This window comes from Falco peregrinus, chromosome 2 (genome assembly GCF_023634155.1).
Source record: "Falco peregrinus isolate bFalPer1 chromosome 2, bFalPer1.pri, whole genome shotgun sequence".
Lineage (NCBI taxonomy): Eukaryota > Metazoa > Chordata > Aves > Falconiformes > Falconidae > Falco > Falco peregrinus.
The window spans coordinates 103,677,876-103,704,589 of record NC_073722.1 but is presented as its reverse complement, the minus strand read 5'-3'; the positions used below and the strand labels follow the sequence as shown (position 1 = coordinate 103,704,589).

Sequence of the window (26,714 nt, the reverse complement as noted above, 5' to 3'; positions counted from 1 at the left end):
CAGGCCCTGCACAGCTACATCAACATTTTGGTACAGAAAATAAGGGCAAAACGTGGCCCACATCGCACCACTCCAGCGCTGGGTAAGGGCACCTTGGGGGTTTACTCCATTTCTGCAGTTGCAGCTGGGCTGAGCATTTAGACACTGATGTCAGGTCCTGTCGGCAGTTCAAGGAGGAGCTTTAGGATGGAAAAGGCAATATACTTTTAGCCACAGCTCAGCTACAGAAGAAGAGCTCCCTATAAAACACTGCCTATGAACCTGTCGAGTTTTCGATGACTGCTGCATGAGCAACTGTAAAACCTATTCCCTGCTACGCTTGACACTCACCTCCTCCTGAAAACCCAGTGTCTACCACAGACATTTAAAGCTCAGCTGAACAAACTATCAGAAAAGGGGCTGCGTGGACTGACGGCGTGGTCAGTGGGGTGTGCAGAGGCAAGCTGAAGAGGCATGTACCATCTCTAAAACTCCAGGCAGAAGAGAAAAACAAGACTGGAGAAAAAGAGGGATAAGAGACAGAACAGGTTGCTGTGCAGTCTAGGGGACTTGTAAGCTCTTCTCAACATCTGCAGAAGTGTTTGAATCCAGAACCAGAAACCCTGGGACGACTCTAGTTAAATGCTTCAATGAACTGGAAGTTATCTTCCAGTATATTTTTAGTTGGCACCAACAGGCATTACATAATGGCTATTATATAACAGCACCACAGCTACAAATACTCTTTTGGGCTTTTTTTTTTTCTTTCTCTTCCTCTCTTCCCCCCCCACCCCCCAATCATCTCCTTAGTGGGGGGACGGATCAATAATTGCACTTTCCATCAAACGAGGGAGGCAAATCCTTAGGAGAAAAAAAAAAATCACATGGAGTAAAAATATTGTTACTAAGCCTGTGAGTGCTTCTCTCTTGCCCAACCTCAAACAGAATTAACTATTCCCAGAATAGAAATTCCACTAAAGCTTATCTGTAGTTTAAAGGGACAGGCTATGATTCTGTGCAGACACCGTGTTTCTCAACACGGTGTGTGTATGTGTGTTTATCTCACAGTGATGATAGCTCAGAAGACAAAAATAAGGGGGGAGCACTATGTAAGAGATACTGAAGAAAAACTGAAGGAGATTTTCTTTATCTGCTGGCAACATCATTGCCCATTGGTGTTTCTTTAAAATCTTCCTCTGGCATACTTTTTATCTTTCCTTCCTAACAGCCATACTGGCAGAGCAACAGAGACTTCGCTTCGCAACTAGGTGCTACAGGAAAAAAAAGAAGAAAGTTTCAAAAAAGTAGAAATGTTTCCTTTCCTTTATTTCCTATCCCCGAACCTAGAGAGCCGAAGCAGGCTCTCTGCCTCTGAATGCAAAAATAAAAATCAGTTCAGTGGCACACCATGAGCTCCCACATCACGCCACCCTATGGGCTTAGGCAAGGGCTCACTTTGCTTTTGTTATCCCAGCACAGAGCCTCTCTGACAAACACAGCGCTCTCGGTAATTCTGCCTTTTTCAGGCTGGTCCTCTAAAACAAATGAGCCACTTCCAGAAAGAGCAAAAGACACCATCTGACAAATAATCACTTCTTTGCTAGCAAGCTGCTCCCTTCTGCTGTTTCACTCTCCCACCTCCCCAAACCTAGTAATGCCACTGATACTCTCCTGACTTGTGCTAGGTTTATAAATAAACCAAACCCTGAGCTACCTGGATGGGAAGGCATCATGCTGAGCGCATCACTGGGCGTCACACACAGGAACAAAAACAACCCTGAGAGAGCGGATAAATAAAAAATACAAAGGCAGCTGCCTGAAGAGCACTAAGTCAATGCAGAGAGAGGCTTTTTGGCTTTAAAAGCTGTCACAGCACACAGCAGACGTAACTACTGATAGCAGCTCTGAAGGCAGCGATTGCAGCCCAGTGCAGAAGGACAGCCTGGCAGGGCTTGTCATGCGAACATGAGCAAAAAAAAAAGGCAAGAAAACAGGACAAAGAGGGAGCAGAAAGGATAAAAATTAGTTAGCTGGCACGACAGTGCTAGGTTTGGGCTGAAGTAGTGCAGCTGCCGGGAGGAGTACCATACAAAACCTTATCAAATGCATTGTTATATTATTACATGGGGAATACTGCCTTGCTCTGTTTTGAGGGCTTCTGACACCTAGCTATTATGATCTTCAATAATTAACTTGAGAAAAAAAGTAATACGCTGGAAAAGCTGGCTTGAGAAGTTGAGCTGTGAAGATACAAATGCATGAGACTCCTGCTCCACAGTGCTCTGCAAGTGGTCCACGCTAACCACAAAGAATACAGCCATTTGTCATTCAGGACTGAAAATATTACAGAAACAAGTGTCAAAACAAGCAAAAGCAGTAAGTTTACTTGCATTTGTCATGGTTTTCTCCTCTACACAAGCCATTAAGGGATTTTACAATAACCGATCACTTGCAGCACTGGGAAATAGCAAAAACAAGCTTAACTGAGACAAACGTTCATGGTTCTCAGGAGAAATGCTCCTAATTCATTTCAAAGCTACTCTGCCCTGCTGAGCCTCCAGCCCCAGGTGCTCAGGATAAAGGCATTTGATACGGGTCCGGACGCAGTGTTGTTTCTGCTGTTGAGTGCCCTTCTCAAGATCAAAGCTCTGCAGGCAAACACGGCACAACTGCTAAATCCCTTGTTAACGAACCGTTCTACACGGCTTTACATACGTATCGGTAGCTTGTTCATACATGTATGCAAATGTGGGGGCGGGGGGGGAAGACCTCAGGAATCAACAGCTGAACATAGGGTCAGGCACTGTTTATCAAAGTGGCGATTGCAGTTGCTGTTGCAGCACTTGCGTTGGAGCCAGCAGCAAACTGCCTGTCCGCAAGCTGCACAGCCACAATGGGAGCGCGCCTGGGGGTCTTCCTGCCGGGGGGAAAGAAAAGGATGTTTAATTTAAAAGGAAGGGAGCAGCGTACTAACTGTGTGAACTTGTAAAAATCAGGTTTCACTCTGACATACTCGAAGTTTGGCCAAAGAAAACCAGCTGAACTCTACGAGGACAGAACAACACAACCCTTCTCCATCGGGAGCTTCCTTTGTCCAGCTCCCCATCACTCCCAGCCAGCAGGGAGGGGGAAAAGCTGCTAAAAAAGGGCTCCATATGCACCTCCTGCGCTCAAGGACCCAACTGGGGCAAAGCCCAAAGTGGCACTGCTGTGATGGGCTTGAGGCGCTGCAAACAGCCTGACACCAGGGAGAGAGTGAACACCGAGGAAGGGACTCCTGGATTTTACCCCCACTCTGCCACAGACGTGTGGTCACATCTGAGCCCAAACCACTCACCCTACCAAAGCAGTGTCCAGGAGGTGACACAGGCAAGTAGCTCGCTCTTTCCCTTGCCCCACTTGATCTCCACACCTCAGTGGACCCAAACATACGTTCCCATTCCCCCCAGCGTCTCCACACATGCCTTTGCAACAGCCTGACGTTACCAACCCTCTCTCCTGTGACAGCAGCACAGTTATCCCTCATCACCTTGACACATAACGCACTAAGGTTCAGTTCAATGGTGTTTCAGTGCTCCTTGGTTTTTCACTTTTAAGAGCCTTCCAGAGATGCACGTGCAACAGGACTGCGAAGAATCCTAACCAGCTGCATGGCCAAGCACAAGCCTCTGCAAACACGCTTCTGCTGGGTAAAAAAAAAGCCAACTTCACTGTAAAGATTGTTCCACTGTATTTAAAATGGAATTAAAACATATTTAACTCATGTAAGTGATATGTAATAAATTTAAGAATAAAATAAAAAGCCTCAGATCTGCAAAATATGAGCCATTAATCAAACAGACACTCTGAAAGACTTCACTGTGAAATCTCTAGTGATTAGCTATGGGCACTCTGCCAAAGAGGCCTGCAAGCTCTGTTTCACTGACATGTATTTTTAAACTAGCTCCAGCAAAGAGGAGGCCATTTGGGGCACGGAATACCAGCTTTGGGGGCTGGGACCAGTCCCTGTCACAGATTATCTTGCAGAGCATCTCTCTGTAGCTCAGTTCTCCGTCTTGAAGTCTGGGATAATATGCCCTGCTCCTAATTCCTGCCTAGCTGTTACAACTAAACCTGTAGGGCACGGACCACCTCTCCCTACTTTTATGTAGTATGCAATGTGCCTCTGTCCCTGTTTGGTGATGATGGCTGTGTACATCTGCAATACACACCATGGAGACAATAAAAAAAAAAACCCAGGGGTGAAAGATCTTCAGGCATAACACAGCCGGTCTATGGCAGAGCCAGTTAGCCTCAGATCATTCCCAATTCTATTTAATGCATTATTTGAAACCACCCAGCGATAGAGAGCCTTCTGCCTCTTTAATAGCCTATTGATTAAATGTATTGCCACAGCCCCATGACACCAAATACCAGAAGCATCTCTCAGACTGCATTAACATCCCCTGCAACTCCAGGTATGCCGAAACCTGCCTAGGCTGGGTCAGGAGAGCTGACGTTTCATCAAGCCAGTGGCCCCTGCCGACTCGTGCCGAGCAAAATATCCATTAACTTCTCTCAGTTTGCAAATAGCCCAGAACGCTGCAGAGACAAGAGGTTACACTGGTAACAAACAGAGAATTAAGCTGACAGTTTTAGAAGATTAGTAAAGTGTTGCTTTCCATTCAAATTAGGGGGGGGAAGATTACTTACAAAACAGAACTTCCCCACCAAAGCATTTACTCTCTGCTGAGATGCAGCGAGAGATATTTGCATTGCTGCAAATCCTCATCAACAGAAAAGCAAATGTTTAAAAAGAGGGAGAAAACACTAAGAATTCGGAAAATAATGGCAGTTAAAGGGCTTTCAGATTGGTCTGCGTGGAAGAAAATGGGTAAACAGTGCTCACCTAAACTCTGCCAGAGCAATAACCAGTTAAAGCGTGCAGAGCAGTGGTCGGCCTGGGCGAGCAGGCTGCGCAGCGTTAGTCCTACCGTAGCATCTGACTGCAGCTGCAGCACAGCAAACCGCTGCTTGGCTGGAAGGACTCAGCGAGTTCACTCCTCTGCTCCGGTCAGAGCCAGCGCTTCCCACTCTGAGAGCAATGGTGGGGGTTCAAACTCACAGTCACTTCTGTAGCTTCTGGATATCCTCAAGCGAAACAAGGTACAGTCCCAAAGGGTTGCTCCGAGGGCAGGGTCCTGAGCAGGCAGCACCTCTGTGGCTTGGCTCCTACCTGCTAACCTTACAATGCACAACAGCTGGGGGAGAGGGAAACCTGCCTAGGAAGGTGAGGTGTAATTAAAAAAAAAAAAAAAAGAACAGAGCAAGCAGAAAAGCAGACATCAGTATCTTCACTGTGCCTCACCAGCTGAGAGTGATTTGATTTAACATGCAGCTTTGTTTTAAATGCCTGTACCACATAAGTTTTTAATATAAGTTTTTACTGATCTCTTTACTTGCAACAAACAGATCAGAGACAGCAGTACTCTGATGGGCCCCTCCCTGCACTTGTTTCAAAGAGATATTTCTTGCCCCCATGTTTACATTTCAATCTAATACAGAGAGGCAACGGATGTAAGCAAAAATGCATTATAGCTGCTTTCACAGCATGAGAAACATTAGGAGAGTAAAGAAGATAAGTATAGACAAGAATAGCTTAAATTCATTTCTGCAGACATAATCCGAGAAGTGTGAAGTGGAACTTCTCTGTGCATTGCTGGGAATCAAAAGCAACAGAAAGTCCCATGACAGGGCTTAGCAGAAGCTCAGCACAACCTCTTGAGCAAAGAAGTAGAACAGGCGTCTTCATATAAACACAAGTTCTGAAAGAACTGATTGAGAGGAATGACGGATGTCCCAGAAAAGGAGGCTTATAAAGTGATGCAGAATAAAACACTGCTCCGTAGCTTTACCCTCTCCTCCTGAGCTGGTAAATCTGTGGGGAGAGGGGGCACAGCCCTGCCAGCAACCTCAATGCTCAGCATGCTCTTCGGCTTCGACTCTTGTCTTCAGGCTGTCCTTCCCCAACTCCGTTTCCAAAGTGCTACCCTGACACAGCTAAACTCTAATTTGTAAGAATTAGAATTGGACCTACCAGTCTTGGGTCCTAAAAATATAAATAAAAGGACAGCTAACTTTTTCAGCTCTGCTGTGCCCTGTTGTTGTTGTGACACAACATGGGACAGCATGGTATGAAAGAAAGCATAGAAGTGAAGCGTCCTGCAGAACAAAGCCGTTGTGTCTGTGTTGGACTCGCATGACCTCTTTCTTAGGGTAAACAAATCTGGACTTCTGAACCAGACACAGTTGGAGATGACTCTCCACTCCCAGGACTCCCAACTGATCGTGAAGATGAAAGAGAGCAAGAAAACCCTAAATGCTCCGTTGTTGCAGCCCCACGTCTCCCATGTGTGGCATGGATGGCCCTTCAAACAGGTAAAAGCAATCCCTTGACCTGCTAGACCCGAGTTAATAATTGATTAACTATTTATTTATCATTTATTAACCTTTCATAACTTCCCTATACGTGTGCCCTTAACAAAAAGGGTGAGCCGCCTTCTCAGTCTAGCTGGACACTACCTGCAGAGTTTCCCCATAGGAAAAATCTACTCCAGATCCCATGACTGCCTGGAATTTGGGGGCTATTACCCATGCTTAAAAAGCAATACATTAATCAATGATCAGGGACCATGCCCCACAGCACGGTCAGTAACAATGCTGCAAATCAAGTTAAGCACTAAAGCTTGTACCAATCTCAGTGGAGGATGAACACCCATTTAGCACCTGGAGCTGGAAACAGTGGTTCCTTGCAGCCAGCTTCTCACAAACCACCACCCTGGAGCCTGCTTTACACCAACCACGCCAGCACAGTTACTAAGGATTTATTTTACACATAAACATGTTGTTTAAAGTGGTACAATACTGAATGCTCTGAAGGTAGGAGGCTGCCAAACTGAGGTTGTCACAGACAGGGACACAAACCTATTTGCCATTAAACCAATATTTCTTTTCCTAAAATTTGCTTTATTTAGTTTCCAGCTTCCAGCAGCAGGAAAGATGCAGCTGTCTGCAGCCCCCAGCCACATTTACCACTCGAGCTAGATGCTAGATGCTACCCCAGTGTGGGAGCTTTGGACACTTCAGTAATGGATCTCAAAGCAATAGCCTGTAATGATGCAACTGAATACCTGCATGGTGAAGCAGACACAAGAGGAGGTAAATTATCACAGGCAAACTGAGTTTTGCGATCAGCCTTTCTAACAACCCCAGGCACTTTTAGTAATAGCTAAACCAAAATGCTCAAAACCAAAACCCGCTCAGGCACTGGAAACTACAGAAAAACTCCAACTGCATCAGAGCTTCATTGTGTTCTGCACATTCTCCTCTCTTAGAGCCAGCCCATGAAGACCTGCTGCCATATGCAGTGCAACTGCAGCTGGCCTTCGCCACCCAGAGCTGGCGTGGAATGAAAGGCACCCATTGCTGGTGAGTGAGACAGGTAACCCACGCCACGGCAGTCCTCAGCAGAGGGAGCGGAGAGTGCTCAGGGCAGCCCATTTCTGCTCATCCACACACCCAACACCCACCAGCCTGTTCCTGTTCCCTCTCCTCCCACCTCCGCACTCCGATCACTCTCACCAGCAGTACTCAATCCTCATCATCTCCTCCCATTCTCCTTGTTCATACATTCAGCTTTACTCTTTTTTTTTTTTCCCCCCCTCTTGTCCTCTCCACTAGTCCTGTGCCCTGCCTTCCCCCCGACACCTTCCCCAACACTATGTCCCACCCCACTCGCCTGTCCATCTCCATCACTGCTGCTCTCACTCAGGTTTCTCCCCTCTAATCTCAGACTCACTATTTATACCTTTATTTTGTTTCCTCCTTTGCATTATGTTCGTAACAGCAGGGCCAGCAACCTCCCCTGCTCCTGCACACCCCCGAGGGTCCCTGCTCCCTGCTGCAGCGCCGAAGCTGGTGTTACAAAGCTGTTTCTTCTGATGCCTTACCTGCACCCTAGGTGTACAGCACGCTCTGCCAGCACGTGCTGTGCTACAGACTGCAACAAATGACAAGAGACTCCATGTCACTTCTGACACTGGTGGAAAAACTCCAGGGCACAGCAAACCTACACCTGGGCTGAATGGTTTCAATAAGGCAAAAGCACCTTCTCATCCAAAGACACCTCCCCTGCCAAAGCACGAGAGGACTACAGCTCTTCAAAGAAAAGGCTTTCAATATTTTGCAGTATTTCCTTTCAAGCTGTGCCTGAGAATGGCTTAATTAAAATTTTTTAAAAATCCCAAAAAACAAACAACTGAAAAAGTCAGGTCCCCTGGCGCTGAGGATCTCACCCCAGGTTGCCAAATTTAGCAGGGAATCACGCAAAGACCTGGGGTATTTTAATGGGAAACACTGGGCAAAGTTAAGAGAAGGTTGTACTTACTACCAGCCCCACCTATAACAAGTTTTAAACTTTTGCTGACACAGTTCATTATCTTACAAAACAAATTGCTCCAAGTGAACTGTGACATTAGTGTGTGTGTGATTCTCCAGTTGCTCAGGCTATTAACGTTTAAGATGTAATTAGAAGTAAGGGTAGAAAATAGCCTTTGCGGAATATTTTTCAGACCATTAGTTGAAAGAATTTTCCACACAATTTCTCTCTGGCATTTCTGAGTACAAGGGCCTTCTCTTTATCAAGTGCTCCCCAGCCTGCTGAGCACTGTGTGTTTTTGGTAGCCGTGCCAGCCACCCGCCCAACGGGCACCAGCGACTACAGCTCTTATTCCACTACCTCACCAAACCGGTGAAGATCCGGTCCAATTAGACTTATATTGACAAGGGGCTGCCTTGTTTCACTCGCCTCAATGGAAAAAGGCCAAATTAATCATACTCTCAATTTCACGAGCCCCTCTTGGTAGCCAAATTGTAAGAGAATTGAAGAAAGCAGCTGGGAGAAAAACAACAATAGATTATTGCACATCTTTGCACTGTAAAACCTGTACGTATGGTCACTATCCACCAGCAGGGACTCTGTCCGCTTACTAACATACAGTTCATTAAGGCAGCTCTTTTCCATACGGGAAATTGTTCACATTAAGCCTCTTTGCCTTCTGCTCACTTTGGAAATAAGTACCTTCTGCGCTTCGTTTAAAACCTTTTTTTGCCACCTAGAACCCTCTAGCTGCAACGGCTGCTTGGAAAAAAAAGTATTTGCCAAACACACAAGAGTCTTGTAAGGTTTTTTGCTTCCTGGACAACATTCCTATTATTATTTACGCTGTAGCAGAGGCTAGAAGACCTGGTCGTGGACCAGAGCCCAGCTGCCTTGAGCTCATGGGGGAGGGTGGGGGGGTGGAGAATCAGAAAAATTCAAAAGCATGAAAAGCAGCAGCTGAAAAGCAGTTACCTAATTCTTTTCCTTCTCCCAATTTTCCACCAAGCGCTTTTTAAGCATGATCTTTCCATTTTCAAACAAGGAAGCAGGCTGTATCCTACCGTCAGTAGCCCAACTAATCAAAACTGAAAACAACAGTGTCCCCACCTAGAACAACCCATCAAAAAACATACCAAACAACCACAGGAATCTCTATAGAATAGGCTCTTTTTTTTTTTTTTTTCCAATCCTAAATTTCCCTCCAGAAACTTTTCAACTGGAAAGCATTTTCAAAGCAGCTGGGGAAGGACTGAGGATCAGTGACAAACACCCTGAAATACAGCACTGCCCATCAGAGCCGCCCTGCAGCCAGCACGTGCCTTGTCTGCTGCGCTGGAGAGCCCCGCTCAAAACCCAGTGTCTTGCACTGCCAACAGACCATTACCTCCCCTCGTCACATAACCCAAGACAGATACATGCACGTAACAAGGATTTTATGGAGTAAAACCTCTGCTGACACCCTCATCCCTCCCGCTGTGACGAGCTGGTCTCCCTCCTGCTGCCCTGCCTTCCCCCGCTTCCATGGGGCGGTACATAAAGGGGTCCGGATTTTTCGATATTTGAGCCACGTTCAGCACGCCAGTGGCTCTCTTAGCCCCAGCTTAAAACGCTTAAAACGAAGCAGGTGCATCCTGCTCCACATATCAAGGCATAGCTGACAGCTGTCCAAGTATGTGCTTCAAAATTGTATCATATAGAGGCAAAATAACAAGATAACTTAATGATGCCTTAAAGGTGCAGCCTTTGCTCCACCGAGAGCATTGCTATTAAACCTCCTGTTCTCAAGAGTGTTTTTCTTTGGGGCTGGTGAAATGTACTCTGCAGTTCCTTTGAACTTCATGTTTACGAGACACAGGTTGTACTTTTGAAAGCGAACTGGTTTCAGTTTGTGGTTTTCCTTTCATCCAACTGGGAGGCAATCTGAGAAGCTGGCATGGATTGTCCTTGATTCTTGGACACATAAATACATTCCCTTGTAAAGGTACATACAAGCCACTAAAACCAGGCACAGAGTGACATGTTGGAGTATTCATCTAGGTTAAAAATTTGTTTATACAAATTCTAAAAATGAATTTCGGGGGAAAGTGATCTCTTTTCTGTTTAGAGCATGAAGAGACGTGGTAAACATCCATCGGAGCAGGCACTCCTGTCCGCTGCAAACAGCGGAGAGCTTGTTCAAGGGGCTGTTTTATTTTTTGTTCACTGGTTGAAATGCCAAAACAGACATCCACCAGAGGCTCATCCACATGATGATCCACATAAAGCCTCATCCCACATCTCTGAAGGCTCGATCCTAAATGTTTATTTTATTTTTTTAAAATAAATAACCAAACCTAAAACCTGGTATCACTGAGGGTATCAGCTGTAAGCCAGCAGTACTCAGACACCAGGACACAACCTGCCACCTAGCTCCTGAGGACACCCTCCTCTGTCAGACTGCCATCAGTTACAGATGTCCGTGGTATGTGTGTGAACTGCCTATTTAATTCACAAACTCAAGAAATCCTTTGTTTGGTCCTGGGCCACCAAGTCCTGGCAGATGCTCTCACTAGACACCTTAAAGCTTGAAAATCCAATACACTTCTCAGTTTTCAGCTAGAGTTTCGGGACAAGTTTCTGAAAAAGAACAGCTAAAAATGTTTGCGTTTAATCCCCTTCTACACCCCTGAATAAATATATACATATACAAATATAGGTATATACACATATGTACACACAGGTATTATATATATGCACATGTATATATCTCTATATATAGATTGGCAACTCTTAATTACACAAGTTCAGCTCAAAGTGTTTCAGTAAATAAACACCTTACCCCAGCCCAGGGAAGCAGAAGAGAAAAACAACTATGAAATAAATACCTCGCAGACACGGTTACTTCAGCAGGACTCCAGAGATTACCGTTTTAGCATTTACAATCTGCTTAGCAATGTGCAAGATACAAAGATAAAGAAATCAGGTTGTTGGGGACCCTCCAAGGACATGCCACCCGCAAGCCCAGTGCTGCTGACACCTCCAGCCCTCCAGAAGTCACCTCTCACATCTTACAAAACTGCAATTTCACGTACTCCCAAACCAACTCAAACGTCAGATGCAGACTGTGACTGCGGAGATACAGTTCATTCCAACTTCAAAAATTCAATAAATGTGGAAGTCGGGAAGCTGGAACTGAAAAGGGATTGGTAAATCTTGTAACATGAACACGAGGATGTTTTGGTAGAACATGGTGATGGAAATCCCAGCAAAAGCAAACCCAAAAGAAAATGGACAAAACTCATGCAAAGCAAAACTGGGGACATTTACCACTTTTTGCCTAGATGGTGTGCAGAAACTTGGAGAGGGATTATGGAAGAAAATAAACTTGAGTTTTTATGCTACTCTGAAGGAAGTTAACCACTGTAAATAGTATCTTATACCTGAACTAGGTTCCTAGAGACAGGATTTTGGATGAAAAAATGATGTGATGCAAACTGATACACTGGTATGTGCATAAGGAGGAGGGGGAAGAAGAGAAAAGGAGGTATGTACCCAAATATACTGTGATTCTTTCCATTTGTCTTCTGGGGATGAAGTGTTTGTAATTTTAGAATTTTTTTCTTCTCTACCACGAGAAAATCAACTGGATTTTTTTCTGCTAAAAAGAAAACCTACTATAACTGTAGTATAGTTCTCAGAGACAGGATTTTAAGGGAAAATATATTGTGAAAAGCTTATCAAAAGGCAGAATTTGTCTTACAAACTTTATCATTACTTCCTTAATAGAATGGAATGAAAGTGAAGACCTTCTGATGGAATTCTAAGAAATACAGCAATAAACAGTGAGTTCTCAGTGAAGGGACTTTTAACATAGGTCCTGCCAGGGGCCCCTATTATTTTATATTTTTATTAAGGCTCTGTTCACCCCCTTTCCTAAGTGGAGACACTGTGGATGAACATCAAGGAGATGTTTGAACATCTTTAAGAACTGTTGGGAGGAGAACTGTGAATAAGACAACAGGCATCACGATGCTACAGCGCAAACAAACAGCACCTGAATCCCGACGACATTATCCGTGAGCAGGTTTAGAGGATCTGGAGTACAAATCCACACAGCACGCACACGGCTGCGCGTGCTGACAGAGGATGTCATGGAGACGGGAAGAATGAAGAGGCTTCAAAAGGGGTTGAGACAACTTTGTGGTGGATTGGTATACTGAAAGCTATTAAATACGGTAATAAGGATTCCACCTGTAATTTAGGAATCCCGCAGTTGTTGACTGGTGGGGAACTATAGTGGGGAAGGAAGAATACAAACTTTCTGGCTCCTCTCCTAGCCTTGCAGATCTTACACAGAGGACAACCCGCGGGGCATTGCTCATTTAGCCACAAGCTGGTCTGAGCTGACATCCCCAGTTTTTTCAAACAGATCAGCGTCTCAACAGAACTGGGTAAGTCCAGATTAATGCAGGCAGTAAATTTTCACTGTTATTCTACACTGCAATTGATGCAGTAACCTCTCCCCCATTATATTACTGCGTCTGTGCGGGATCGGTCACCTAAAAGCAAATGGATGTACAGAATCCATACCAGAAACCTTCAAAAGGGACCTGTGGTTCAGGGGTACAGGACGCGCATGTGAAGGCTGCCCAACTGAAAGGCAGTGGTAAGCTCCAACTGCAGATTAGCAAACACCTAATTAAGGTTGCAAAACTTTTAAGTAGGCATCCAATTTATCAGAACCACAATTTTGCATCATGGTTATATCAACAGGACCTTAAAGAAAGAGTGTAAAGCTCTGCAGTGATGAGGACTTGGTATGGGAACTGTCAGATTTGTGAGCTCTGGAAAGGAATTGAAATAGGGAGTAGAACGGTGAAAAAGAAAAAAATTATTTTCTTTTAGATTCAAGACTTCAAGGGAAGTCTAAGAATTAGAGGAGAAGGACCCCCGAACAACCACTTCCTGCTGTCACAGGAGGGAATTCAGACATCATCAATTTGTACAGCCCAATGCATAAAGCTTCCATAAGCACAAATCATGAGTCAGGATCTAATTAACAAAACCTGATGCTAACACCCTTTCCAAATTGAATAAATGATTTGGAAGAATAGTTGACTTGTATATTTATTTCTGTCACTGCCTGATTGTGTACTAAGTGCATGAGCCATAAAAGTAACATATGGGCAACTCTGCAGTGTAATATAACCCCCCAGAAACTACAACCCTCGACTACAGGTAAATCCCATACGCTCTGTGGTTGCCTGTGTGTCTCAAACGCTCTGCAGCCTCGGCTGCGCAAGTCCTGTTAGTCTTGCTGTGCTGATAAAACATATTTCTGGAAGGTGGTTACAGCTGAAAGACAGATTTACTGATGACACAGTCCAAAAAGATGAGAAGCGTTTTAACCACAGGGGCAGAAGCGCGGGCATGCCTTTAGCATTATGCATTGAGTATCACAAGATAGACACATCTCTGCCAAGCGAAGCTGGAAATGCAACTCACTCGGCTTTCTCATCTGTAAGCTGCATACAAAATATTGGTGCCATGGTCAAATAAAACATTCTCCCATTTTAGGCACATTGCCTAATTAGAGGCCATTGTTATCTGAGAACACTGTTTTTGCAGCTGTCAGGAAATTAAATAACCCAAGGGTAACTTGGAATTAAATGAAGCTGTACAAACACATAGTCTAGCTCTGAAATCCTGACTCTGACAAGTTGCTCCTCTGCTTTCCAAGGGACAAAACATCTGACTGGGGCACGCAACTATGCTTTTCTGTCAAGCCACAGGATAACACACCACCAGCCCTTTGGAGGGGCCGATGTGCTAGCCCTTTAGAGACCGAGGACTTGCAAATCCAGATGTATGCACAGGCACTGCTGTCTCTTCACTTAAATCGTCGGCACCTCCTGAGGAAAGACCTTCAGTGCAAGTGTCCACTAAGAGAGCAATCAAGGACTGATAAAAGGAAATGCTTACACAGAAACCACTCCTTTCATCTCATTTTCAATCAATTACTTCTCCTCTTGCAGTCCCTGTACCCTTTAAACTGACAGCGATTTAAAAACTAAGCCGGCTCTACTTTTACAGTGACTTTTTAAAAATTAAACAAAAAGGAGGAGTGCATTTCCAATGAGACTGGCGCAGTCATGTGAAAAGCACAAAAATGTCCATTTAGAAAATACGTTTATGGTGGCCTCCTTTCTTAGCTTCCTACTTGTGATTTCTCCTGTGAGAAACACAAAACCTCAGACTAACAGCAACAGTCCGAGTCAAAGAACAAGGAGGCGAGTTCTTGCCAGGCCAGACACTGACTTAGCAAGAAACAGCATTGCACAAGGCGGCCAAGTCGTAATGTAGAAGTTGTTCCAACACGATAGCACGCTTCCGTGGGGCTGTGGGCACAGAGGGGCAAGTGACTCACTGCGGACTGCGGGGGGGTGTCGCTAGAAAACTGTGGGTTCACAGCACTGTCTTAGAACAGATCCCCAAGTCTTTGGAATACAGCGGTAACTAAGCCTGGTTTTGAAGTGCAGACAAGTAGATGGCAATTTGGGCTTGTAGTTACAGCAAAACCTGATCGGTCCCACAAAGCATGGATGCAACTTGAAACAAATAATTCGGTCTTCTTTTTATCAGTTTCCTCATATGTGGGAGAAAAATACTAATTCTTACCTCACAGGGGTATCATAAGACAGGAAGTATGAATACACTCCAAAAACAAAGCATCATTGTTATGTTTGGCTAAAAACGTGGAACATGGTAAGGTAGATTCCAAAAATAATCATTATGTCCACTCTCACTGGAGAACTGGGTTAGGAAGACAAATCCAGGTTAGGCTCCAGTCTGCTCTGAGGAAATCAGGCTGTTCTCTTCCTTCCTCTTCACGGGATAACGCACCACTAATAATGAGCAAACCTGGAAAATCAAAACCAGATCCAAGCTCCAAAAGCTAGTGTTTGCTTGTGAGAGGGAAGAAGGGAGCAGCAACTGGCTTTTCTCTTTAGGATTAAAATGAAGATTAAAAGTTTGGCTCAAGATGTGTTCAGAGCATGGACACAGGTGTATCTTGTCCTGAGTGCACTGACTTCAGTGCCCTCCCTGTGCCATGACTGGGAGCTGGGTCCTTCCCAACCTGTCGATCATGACGCTTTGCTCCCCGCCAGGAAAGCATCACTCCCAGCCAGACTCTCCTCACCCACTCGCTCTGCTTTACCTCGGATAATCAGGGGAGAGGAACTGCAGAAATCAGCAGATTTCCCACTTCCTGACAAAACTTTCCCTGTGTTTCAAAAACTCTTGCCAAAGGCTTTGCTCGCAGAATCTGCGATAGCCCAGCCAGTTGAAGGCAATGCTGATGGCTCAGATGACTGCCGGCAAGGGGATGCTGACAGCGTGTTTCACTAAAAAACGAAAAACACAGAAATAAAAGGCAATAAAAAAAAGAAACCGATGGAGTTGGACTCCCATTTCCAATTCCTTCTGTATTTTCAAACAAAATAACACAAGGAATCTTTTTTTCTTCTTTTTTTTTTTCCCAAATCACATTTCAGACTATTCACCAGACTGACAGAGCAGAGCAAATAATTACATTTCAAACAAGACTTGAAGATGGAGCCATAAAACTCCTAACCACTGTATGACTATAACCTTGATGTTGTGAGACTTAATCCTGTGCAAGATTAAACACTAAGATATGAGATTTTAAAAAGATTATGCAACTTCTTTCATAAAAGGGTATTTTTTTTCCACCCTAATCTCCAATCTGCTGTTCTGCTAGAGAGGCGATTTATTCAGTAGGTCTGCAAGGGTACCCATGGTAAAAGTGAATCCTGTGGGACAGAGGCTACTGCAATTATTATTTATCATGGCCCTTGCCTGTTATATTATCAAAGTATTTCTACATGTTTACTGATTTATCTTAATAAGGCCCGTTATGAGATGGTTTAATAGGATTATCCCTATTTTTCAGATGAGGAAACTGAGACATAATGAGATACCTGTCCAAGGTCAAACAGAAAAGCCTGCAGCAGATCTGGGAACTTCATTGCTTTGCCCTGACTCTCTGTTTCTTCACCTTGCAAAGCTGCTCACTTGAGAAAGGCTCCTTTGCCCAACAGGCAGCCCTTCCACGAACCTGAAAGAGACTTTCCATCACTATCAGATGGTGGCTGGCCAGTGTGTCATGCAAAGGCAAGAATGTCCCCTCTTTGTTTCAACTGCACAAGTTAGCTGAAAGCATCAAGCCTCCCCCCGTTCCCCTCAGGAGAACTGCTGGTTTGGAGTCAAAACACATTCATCACCCTGCACTTCCAGTTAGATACAAGGAACTCAACTGATCCTAGTGAAAACCAAGCAACAAGACACGTTGCAGTGGGATTACGAGAGCTACCCTTGATCCATTGTGAGCCCAGGAGACTTTGTACTAACCCGACAGAAAGCTGAAAAAGACTGATCACTGCATCAGCAGAAAATAAAGTTGGTGAAGTTTTTGGGCACCAAGCTTGCCATCTCTGCCTGAGAGCTTTTGTGTAGGTACAGTCAGGACGTAAGTTTCCCTCCTCACTTGACCAGGAGGATACTACAAACCTGCCAGAAATATTCTCACCTTCATGAATGACTGCTGAGCCTTGGCTAAACCTGAGGCATGGAGGCCTCCACCTCCTGCACTGAATAGAAAATCTGGCAAATCTGCTCAGAGACCAGCCCTGGGGAGTGCCCTGTGCTGGCATTTTGCAAGGGATTACCACAGAGGAACTGTTTTCTCTGTTTGCAGGTGATGACAGACTTTTCTGGAAGGTTATTGTAGTCTCACCTCTTCTAGACTAAGGTCACAGCATTTATGAGATGCCAAGGCGGAGGAAATCCACTTCCTCGTCAGGTCATGAACTTGAGAAAAGTATGGCTGGAAACTTAAAGTAGGTTCACAATTAGCAAAGTTTGGGAACTGATGTTGAATGTTTTCAGCCTTGGGAAAAGGGGTTCATTTCCCACAGTTCTCCTTGTACTGGGGTGTAACAGCACTGCCTCATCTCTCACAGGGTGCTCCACCTAACATTGACTTAAAAAGTAGGAAAAGATCACAAATCATGGTCCTACCAGCACCACGGTACAGAAATGCTTCAAAAGGTCTTACAGAGCGTATTGGCCTTGTCCCTTCCCTGCCACGGGGTGCACATTAGCTACCCTGGCGCATCTCCACCAAGCTGGCAGACTGTGGTTAGCTCCAGACACGGGCAAACAATGGAAGCCACCAACTCCCCTCAAGCCCTGCCTTAAGAAAAAAAAAAAAAACAAAAACAACAGAAATGCACCAGTGGAACAGCAAACAGACAGATGCCTTCTCATGAAACAAACAGGCAGGACTGCTTCTTCTCTGTCGAGCTGCATCTTGGTTTTTCGAGACCAACCTAAAATTTCAGTGAACCGTTCTGTCATTTCAGCCAGAAAAGCTTTTCTCGGTCCTGCATTTATGACAGCAGGTTGGTAAGAGTAAGCCATGGTATCTATCTGCTCATCTATCTCAGACTTTGGAAAGTGCTAGGAAGCAGACAAGACGTAATAAATTTAAAGGAGGAAATCATGGCCAGTCGAGTGGTTCAGGAAGAGATGTCTGGGCTTTCTCACCACAGGCTGAGAAACAAAAATAGATATTGATACACACCCATCTGCTGGAGGAAACAGCGAAAAATATGTATTATTTACGCAGTATTTCTTTAAATAGGAGCAAGCAGAGAAACTGGACCAGAAGAATTTACGAGCCAGGTTACAAACATAAGGAATAATATGTGCTATCAAAATTTGCAAACCCACTCACTTATGAGCTTTAAGTGCTCCCTTCCCCAGGTGACACAAACCAGACCTTGGAATATTACATACTTCTGATCCTTCCCTCCCTTCCCCCAAAAGCTTTAACTACCAAACCCTAGCACCTCTTGGGAGAGGGTAGAAATCCCATATAATCACAGCCCCCCAATGTGTTTATTGATCTGTATCAGCATACATGCACTGCCAGAAAAACCTCCCCAACCAAGCACATACTTCTAATTAGCCAATAGTCAAATCCCCATCATTTAGGTCATTAATACCACATTACTTAAAAAACCTGAAAACCACAGACTCAACGTAGCCTGGCCAATACAGAGATCCGTAAGAGAGCGATTGTGCACGTGTTTAATAGAGAAAAACATCTTCTGCCTAGCAACCAGAACGCTCTCCTGGCGGTCCAGGGAAAGGAATTCAGCGCTATAAATGTCAGCAAGCAAATTAAGCCACTGTGCCTGAGATACAAAGGCCTAGTCAGTGGGCAATAAAAAATTAAAGGAGAAATAGTTATAGAAGAAATACTAAAAAAATAAAAAAATAAATTCATCTATGTGCTTGCTTCTCTGTATCTTTAAATAAAGTTACAGATTGCTCCCAGCTAGATGGGTTCTGTGCTTGCACTTATTTATAAGCTGATTTCTTGCCCACTTTATATACAGGATGAGAGAGAGGACATTGAAAGCAATTTACCATTTTGATGTTATTGAAAAAGGGACTCAGTGTGGTACTAAAGCATATGATGGTCCTGAATCCAAGGTCAGATAGGGAACAGGTTGTCTGAGATGGCGGTTATCAAAATAAAGCACTGCCAGCAAGAGGGCTTTTTTTTCTTTTTATCCTTTCCTTTTATTAGAATGAGGTCAACATTTTATGAATTCTGACAAAATCTCTCTGCCACTCTAACTAGTTTAGATTTTTCAAGTAGTTCCATTATTCTTAATGTACTGGGCAATTTATTGTGAAGCATGAACTCAGATGAGGAGCTTCCTCATTCTGAAAACTGTAAATGCACAGATTTCTGGCCTTAGAGAAGTTACTAGCCACACTGAGCAGCCAAAGAAGGTTAAAGGAAGGACTGGCACCTCCGTCTTGCAGATGAACCTCCGTGTGGGGAGACCAAGAGTCTTGCTCTGTGTTCACACAGGGTACCTGCACCAGAGCAGATGTTTCCCACCACTGCTTCAGTACTGAAATAAATTTGTCTCTCCTCTCTGGTTCCAATCCAGAGGAGATCTGTCAGGATATAAGGGCTGCTGACTGCAGCTACCTACATGAAATGGGCTTGCCTGTTCTAAGATACAGAAGACCAGAGTCCATGAAGGTGATGTGGTCCCCTTACTGACTCCCAGCTTCCCAGAAGCTAGAATACACATGTTTACCAACTTGGAAATCACAAGGATTCACTCCTCCCTTGACCCCAGCGTTTGTTTTCTTTTCCCCTTCTGTGATATGTTCACTGCCTACAAAGAAAAGACTGCATGCACAGAACATGAACCCAGTGCCGAGGCCAGGAAGGCAGTGATCTCACCTGGAAAATTGCAGCAACATGTTGCTTTACAATCTTCCATCTTCAGGACAGCCTCACCTGGGTGACACTGTGGCAGACTCCATTTCTGCAGACGTTCATGGAGCAATTCAACAGCTGCCACGGCCACAAAGGGAGCTAGGTCAGGGCAGCAACAGGCTAGGGGTTGTCCCCCCAGTAGAGAAAGAAGCCTCCAAACTCCATTCACTGCGCTGCAAGAGGTCTCAAAAAGGGAGACTCCTCTTTCCATCGTAAGCAGAGCAGAAACTCAAAAAGTATAGAACCTGTTGCCTTCTAGGTGCAAAGAGACTATCTTGCCATAGGAATGACGGTACAGAGGAGCTCCTTTTCCCTTAGCACGTAGCCAGGTCCCAGTTATAGTGATTCTGGGAAGGTCCTTATCAAACAGTTCGCCTTCATTTCAAGTGGATACTGAAACAAAGAAATACCTGAGGGTAAACTGTTGCCACCTCCCACCTCCATGCAACTGGACCAACTTACACAGACGACACTGGATGGGCTCTTCCTTCATGAGGCTTGTAGAGAGTAAAACTGGTTGAGGGAGAGCGTTCGTTCTTCATTTCACACTGTGCTGTGCAATTAGAGAAGTGCTGTAAAATGGGAGTCTACATGGATGGCGTTTCATGGAAAGCTACCCAAGCAGAGCTATCGCTAAACATCACAGTGGACTTCTCGGAGAAAAAAGGATGAACAGGACTGCAGACAAAACAGCTGGAGAAGCCAGGAACAGAAAAAGGACAATGAAAACAAACCAAATACCTAAACTGCCCCTTTATCTCCGATAAAAGCCTCTCTGGATACACGGCACAGAAGCTGCGATGTGATAGCTGTTGGGACTGCCTCTGGAGGAACATCGTTATCACCAAACCCCACTCTTTTATTCAGATGGCATCTTCAGGGCAGGACTGCAACATCAGCAACTGCTTCCTGGTGCACAGAAACAGGGTTTCCAAAGGCACGGCTACCTCCAGGTGTGCTGGCATGTGCTTTCCTTTTAGTGTGTGAAAGCTAAAGCCCTTGATGACTGGAGACTACTGGGACCAGTGAGACCGCAGGCTAAAAGCCCTCCTGGTGCAGCTGCCCAGAGACAGAGGGAGCCCGTCCTTGCTGCCCCTTTGAAAAAGGGACAGACCACGCAGAGAACATTGGGGCTGTGGCCCGTTTGCATCACGCACAGGCAGCTCCTGCTTTCAGCCAGACCTCAGGAAAAAAAGGCAAACCAAACTCAAAACAAATATTCCTGCATTTCAGGGAGCAGCAGCCGCTTGACTTTTCTGCCACACTCTGGCTGCACAGCAGGTGACAAATGCAGGGATTTTACATGGCTGTCCCAGCACCCCAGTAGCTGAGACACTTGTCTCCACGCAGGAGGGCCCGTGGCCAAACTCCTGCTAATTCATCCCAGTACCGGCCAGGAAAAGAGCTTTCTGTGCACTGTCCCCGTGTTATTTGCTGAATAAAATTCTTCCTCATTAACAGGCCAAAGCCCGAGAAACGGCTACTGGAACAAACAAGGTTCTGTGCAGATATAATCCCCACCTCACTGCTGGGGAATTAAAGCACAGAATTAGGCTGTAGCCATTCCCTTCCAGCACGATGAATGCTTAAGCAGGTTACGGCTTTGCACCACAGAAGTTTTCTGGGGAGAAGAAATAATGACTTCTTTACCAGCCAGATTCATCGCTACTCTCAGGGCAACAAGCCTAAGGATTATTTTTTTGACAAACCAGTTAAGAATGATTACTGCATGTCAGTATGTTTGAAGTGTTAACCTCAGGGACTGCTGAAAGCGCCAGCATTTCTCCAGCCTATTCTTTTCCCTTCAGTGCTGTTTGTGATATGCAGGAGAAGGGGCCTGGCGAACAGGAGAGATGCCAGCTAACAGGTCAACCTTCTCACTGCTGCTGCAGCAAAAATTCAGACAGGTGCCTGAGAAAGGTCAATCCTAATTTTCCACACAGAAAAGCCTGTTCTTCAGAGTCTTACACCGAGTTTGTTCAGCACTGCAAGAACAAAAGTTACCTGGAGAGGAAAGATGAAGTCACTTGCTGCTGGACTGGCGACTTAAACTGTTCACCAAATGTGAAGATTTACTCTGTAATTCTTGAACCCAACCTGGCACCTCACTAGTCCGGTCAAGAAGCAGCCGAAGCACTTGAGGCAGACGGGATTGGTGGTGTTTTTGCAAGACAGTGGGATGCCGCAGTTCTTAACAGATTTTGATCCTGTCCAAGCCCATGGGCTGATTACATGCTATACAAAGGCCAAGTGAGATTCCTCTTCCTGAGGCATTTACAGCCAGACTGTGGGGGCAAGCAGGGAGCGAAGCAGAGCCCTTTCACCACCTCCTCGATGGTAGATCCCGAATTCCTTCCGATCGTGAGAAATTTACAGCGTATGCAGATGAGGAAGAGGGATGGAGCAACAAGTGGAGACTGTGGTCAGGGCTAACACTGAGAGGAAGCTCTGGATGTGGTGATGAGAACTCCGAAAGAACATGGGCTGCACACAAACCCAAAGGGCATGTGGGCTATGTTAGGAGAGTTAGCAGTGTGCAGAGCATACAAGTCCTGCCAGCAGATCGTCACTTCCTCACAAAAAGCAAAGCAAAGGTGATGTGGCTGCCAGCTCCATGACACCACTACCCACGCTGGGCTTTGCACGTGGCTTCCATGTCATGCCATAGTAGAGGATGGCCTTAGCCTGCTCCTTCCTTCCCCTGCGTTGCCTGGAAGGTGATCTTTTCTCCTGCAAAGCTCTGCTTTAACACCAAGTGCATGCAGTGCATTTGAAAAAAAGGCATGTTATATGCTGCCAAAACCATAGCCCAACAGAAGCTACAATGGGTACTGTAACTATCAGTGGTAAATTCATGCACCTGTGAGAGCCAAGGTGACAAAGTCCAAGTGGTCCAAGCAGAGAGGACTGCTGCTTTGAAGTGCAGCAGCGCTGTCTGGTTCACAGAGATAACCTGGGCCAGCAGTGGGACACCCAGCTCCTCCAGGACACTGGTCTGGCTAGGATTTGCTCCAAGTACACCCAGTGGCACACACACTGCAACACAGTTCTCCCACTACAGATGAAAAAAACCAACTTGCTTGTTGGAAACAACCTTTGTTTCAAGCTGGAATAATTTCCAGTGAGATAAATAGCAGCGTGGCTGCCAGAGGCTGTATGGGGATGGTTGCAATCCAAACTTGCCACCAGTGATTGAATTCAGGAATCTGCCTTGTGCCAACTGGGCAGAGACATGAGTGCCATGGACGTCACAGACACAGATGTGATGCTGGAGATGAGCATGCCCCTAGCATGGCAAATCTGCAGGGACAGCACAGTTCAGTGGCAGAATCCCTCCTTGAAATGGGAATCTCTAGGTTTCTTGCTCTGCCACGTGCTATGGTCCTTGGAAAAAAAACCCTTCTCCTTTGGTGACTTGTCTCTTAAAATGAAGCTCTCGGAGGGAGGCTTTGCATCCTACTATTATGGCAAAACCAAACTTGAATCAATTTCCCCCAGCTGCCACTGATAATAAAAAAGCTGATACTCCTGACAGTAGTAATAAAATTTAGATGCATATGCCCCCTGAACCAATGCAACAAGAGATATTCTGGCAGTACAGACATGTATGTCACCTCCTCTTTTGGGAACAAAAGCAGAACACGTAACGCACAATTCCAATCAAACCCCACAACTCCCAAATTACAAACAGCAATAGCTGTGAAGACCCATTCACCTGTTGTCAACCTAGTGATTATTTTACGAAAATGTTTAGTCAGCATTGTAGTATTCTAAAATATAGTAATTTATTCTATTCTATGTTTGTGAGTACTGAAACAGAAAGGGGAATAATTCAGCAATGCTCCTGATTATAAAACTTTAACTCTGTACTAAATAAAGATGGTATAGTTTCTAATTTTCTCCTTAGTGTTTGAATATTACAAACCCATTGAATATTACAGTGTCACAAGTAGCTACTCGACAGTTAATTCCTATTCAGGAATGAAACCCTCTTTTTTCCTAATTTAATGAATTTTCTCCAAACTGGTAAAATGTGTAGACTTTTAATTCCAACCACAGAAAGCAGAGACTGAATAAAAATAATAATAGCTGCACAACAATTCTGCGTTCCACCACCTCAATAACACTGCTACAAACAAAACCTCCGCACACGATAAATGTGATTACCGACTATTTCCATCCCCAAAGCCAAACCATTCCCTTCATCAGCACTTGCCCAATGCCAAGCATCTGCAGCTCCCAAGCACATACCAACCACCTTCCTCGACACACAGCTGACTCCACCTTTGACACAGGCTGAGAGACCTTCAGCCACCACAGGCAAAGACGGCACATGCCGTACAGAGAGAACTGGGTGTAAGAAAGGGAGATAAATCACAGCTTTCAGTGATGAGCCAAAGGAGTTGATTCGCAACTCCACAGCAATGGTTGCGGGGATGACATGAGCCACTCATCTTCAAGTGCTCCTTTTAAAGAGAGAGGCTGGATGAACAAGCTGGAGATGCAAGATGTGGTGTGCTCGTGGAGGTCTGGGGACAAAGGCCAGCTCATTTTAATACAATGATATACAGATGGTTTTGCTTTTTCAAATACACTTGAGCTGCTCTTTAAGACTTGTGTGTGCTCTTCTCCCAGCATTAAAATATATTCATATTCCATGTGTGAAACTCCTTGTACAGCACAGCGGCAGAGACAGCATGCTTAAGTGATCAAAGCACCTTTCACAGCTGTACTACTAGCACTGACAAACAGACCTGTTTTACAAACACTTTGGTTTATAATCTTAGTGAGAGATGACATGTTTTCCTCCTCCACTCCCAGGCTGGATACCGAAGTGGCACATGCTGACACTTACCTAGGAAGCCCTCTTCATCCACAATGATGGTGTAGTCCTCTGGGGTTTCCGTGAGGCTGAAGAATTTGCACCTGGTAGAGGCAAACAGGAGAACATGATTAGCCGCTGGACTGAGTGGAGCCTGGTCTTTCCCCTAAAACGGAGATCCCTTCCCACCCAGGCTGTGCTGGAAGAAAGAGTCACAGTCTGGTGTTTATGGAGAGGCCTGAGGCATTAACAGACCTGGATTTTATTCCTGGCTCAGCCACTCGCACTGCGTGACCCTCATTCCCTGCTGCCTGGCTATGCACAATGGAGCTGGTAAAACACTTATTACTTTTATGACTTAGTTCTTAGTTACTTTTCTTAATTACCATATCCCTTAAGGCTTCCCGTCACAGCCCAAGACCTGCTGTACAGCACTACCTAGGGCAGAAATTTTTCCTCACCCTCCAAAAGCCTTCCCACAGTTCAGACACGCACCCGTCTTCCCTATCTGCCCGCTGAACTTTCTTGCCTTGTCAAGGTTTGACATCTAATCGCTCAACCAAGCCCCAGTATCGCTTCTTGCTGTTTCAGAAGCTTTTCCCACCAGCAGACAGCATCCCAATTCCCTTTGCTGGTCCTTGCCCCTTCCCTTGGTAGATGCCTCCCTTCCCTGGGGAGCCCCAGGCGAGGAGACAAGTGGTCGTGGCTATCAAGCACACGAACGCAAGGTTGAGCTTTCCCCCTCTCAATCTCCTACTGCCTCTGTTCCAGTCCGTGCTCATCTTTTGACACCGCAGGCCATGTGCAGCGCAGCCTCTCCATCTCATTCAGCACCAAGCACAATGTCACCTCTAACATGAGACACAAAACAAATGTGACATGGGATTCTTCCACTGTAGGCACACAAACAAAAAAAAGCCTCAGCCTTAAGGTTTAACACCACATATAGTTGAAAAGTTTTTTTTTCCCTGACACATCAATGTCTACAGCAACATTACTAGAAAAACCAAACCAAAACAAAACCCCAAACAAAAAACTTACTCCAGCATCTATCCAGTTAGTCCCCAGCACGGCAGGAAGGTTTGCACTACATTTTGCAAGCTCATTTTCACCTTCAGCAAAGCATGCACTTGTTGAGCATCAGTACAGTGCTGGCTGGCTTGCCTGCCCCAGCAGGGCTCCCAGCCCCTCCAGGAACATGCCAGAGCACATGGACTGTGTTTGCTGCCCAAGCCACAAGAGAACTTTTTCCCTCTGTGAAGCCAAATTGGGTGCAGCAGGAAGAGCCTGTGTCTTTAAGGACCAAAGAGCAGGATTTTGCAGTTTTACACCACAAGGCTTTGCAAGTTTTACACTGTAACACTATCAGATTTATCTGAGGTGATCTACAGAAAATATTTCAACTATTGGGGAAAAAAAAGATTGTTCCTAAGGCCCCCAAATTTCACAGTGTCTTCACAGTGTAATTCCTGCATGGAGCACAGATCAGCAGGACTCAGCAACCAGGGACTACTAGGGCTTCTCAGCACTGCTGAGCATCTGTGTCCCAAAGTTTTCAGGACCTCTAAAAGCCAGGATCTCCATGCTGGTGGCTCAAGACATCCAAAAAATGGAAGCAATCACGCGATTTGGGACTCAGACTGAAAACTGGCGTGAGCATTCTTCCAACTGGCTGAAAAGAACCAAGATTGCAGCTATCCTCTCCAAAAACAACAGGGAGAAAAAAAATGAGATGGCTGCTGCCCTCCCCCTCACCTCATCAGAAAAGCTAGAGGAAACAACATGCAGCTCTATTAGTGACCTGCCATGTAACCAACAGGACTTCATGTAAATGGAAAGTACTAGACAACCTGTCTTCAGAGACTCGTCCTGTTTCCCTGGAAGCATCCGTCACGACAATCAAGCATGACACTCTCCCTCCTAGCACAGACATATCTCTATAAAATACAGAAGTGGCCCCGCCACAACAGAAACCACAACTTAATTGTTTTGTGTCATTGGTAATAGCTACTGTGACAGCCACATTTACTAACTCAACTCTCTCCAGGAGTAGTGCCAAGAGAAGCAGAAAACAGTAGCAACCCAAATTTTTTGCTTTCACTTTGTAACTTCACAAGGATGCT

At 45.2% G+C, this 26,714-nt stretch overlaps 1 protein-coding gene across 1 annotated transcript in view; it reads right to left on the bottom strand.

Annotated features, from left to right (window-relative positions):
• The window catches only part of CASTOR2 (cytosolic arginine sensor for mTORC1 subunit 2), a 124,196-nt gene that overhangs the window by 33,380 nt on the left and 64,102 nt on the right, over window positions 1-26,714 (bottom strand). The window contains exon 2 of the mRNA XM_055797289.1: window positions 24,625-24,695. Coding sequence (XP_055653264.1) covers window positions 24,625-24,695 — 71 coding nt within the window. The remainder of the gene's footprint in view (window positions 1-24,624; window positions 24,696-26,714) is intronic.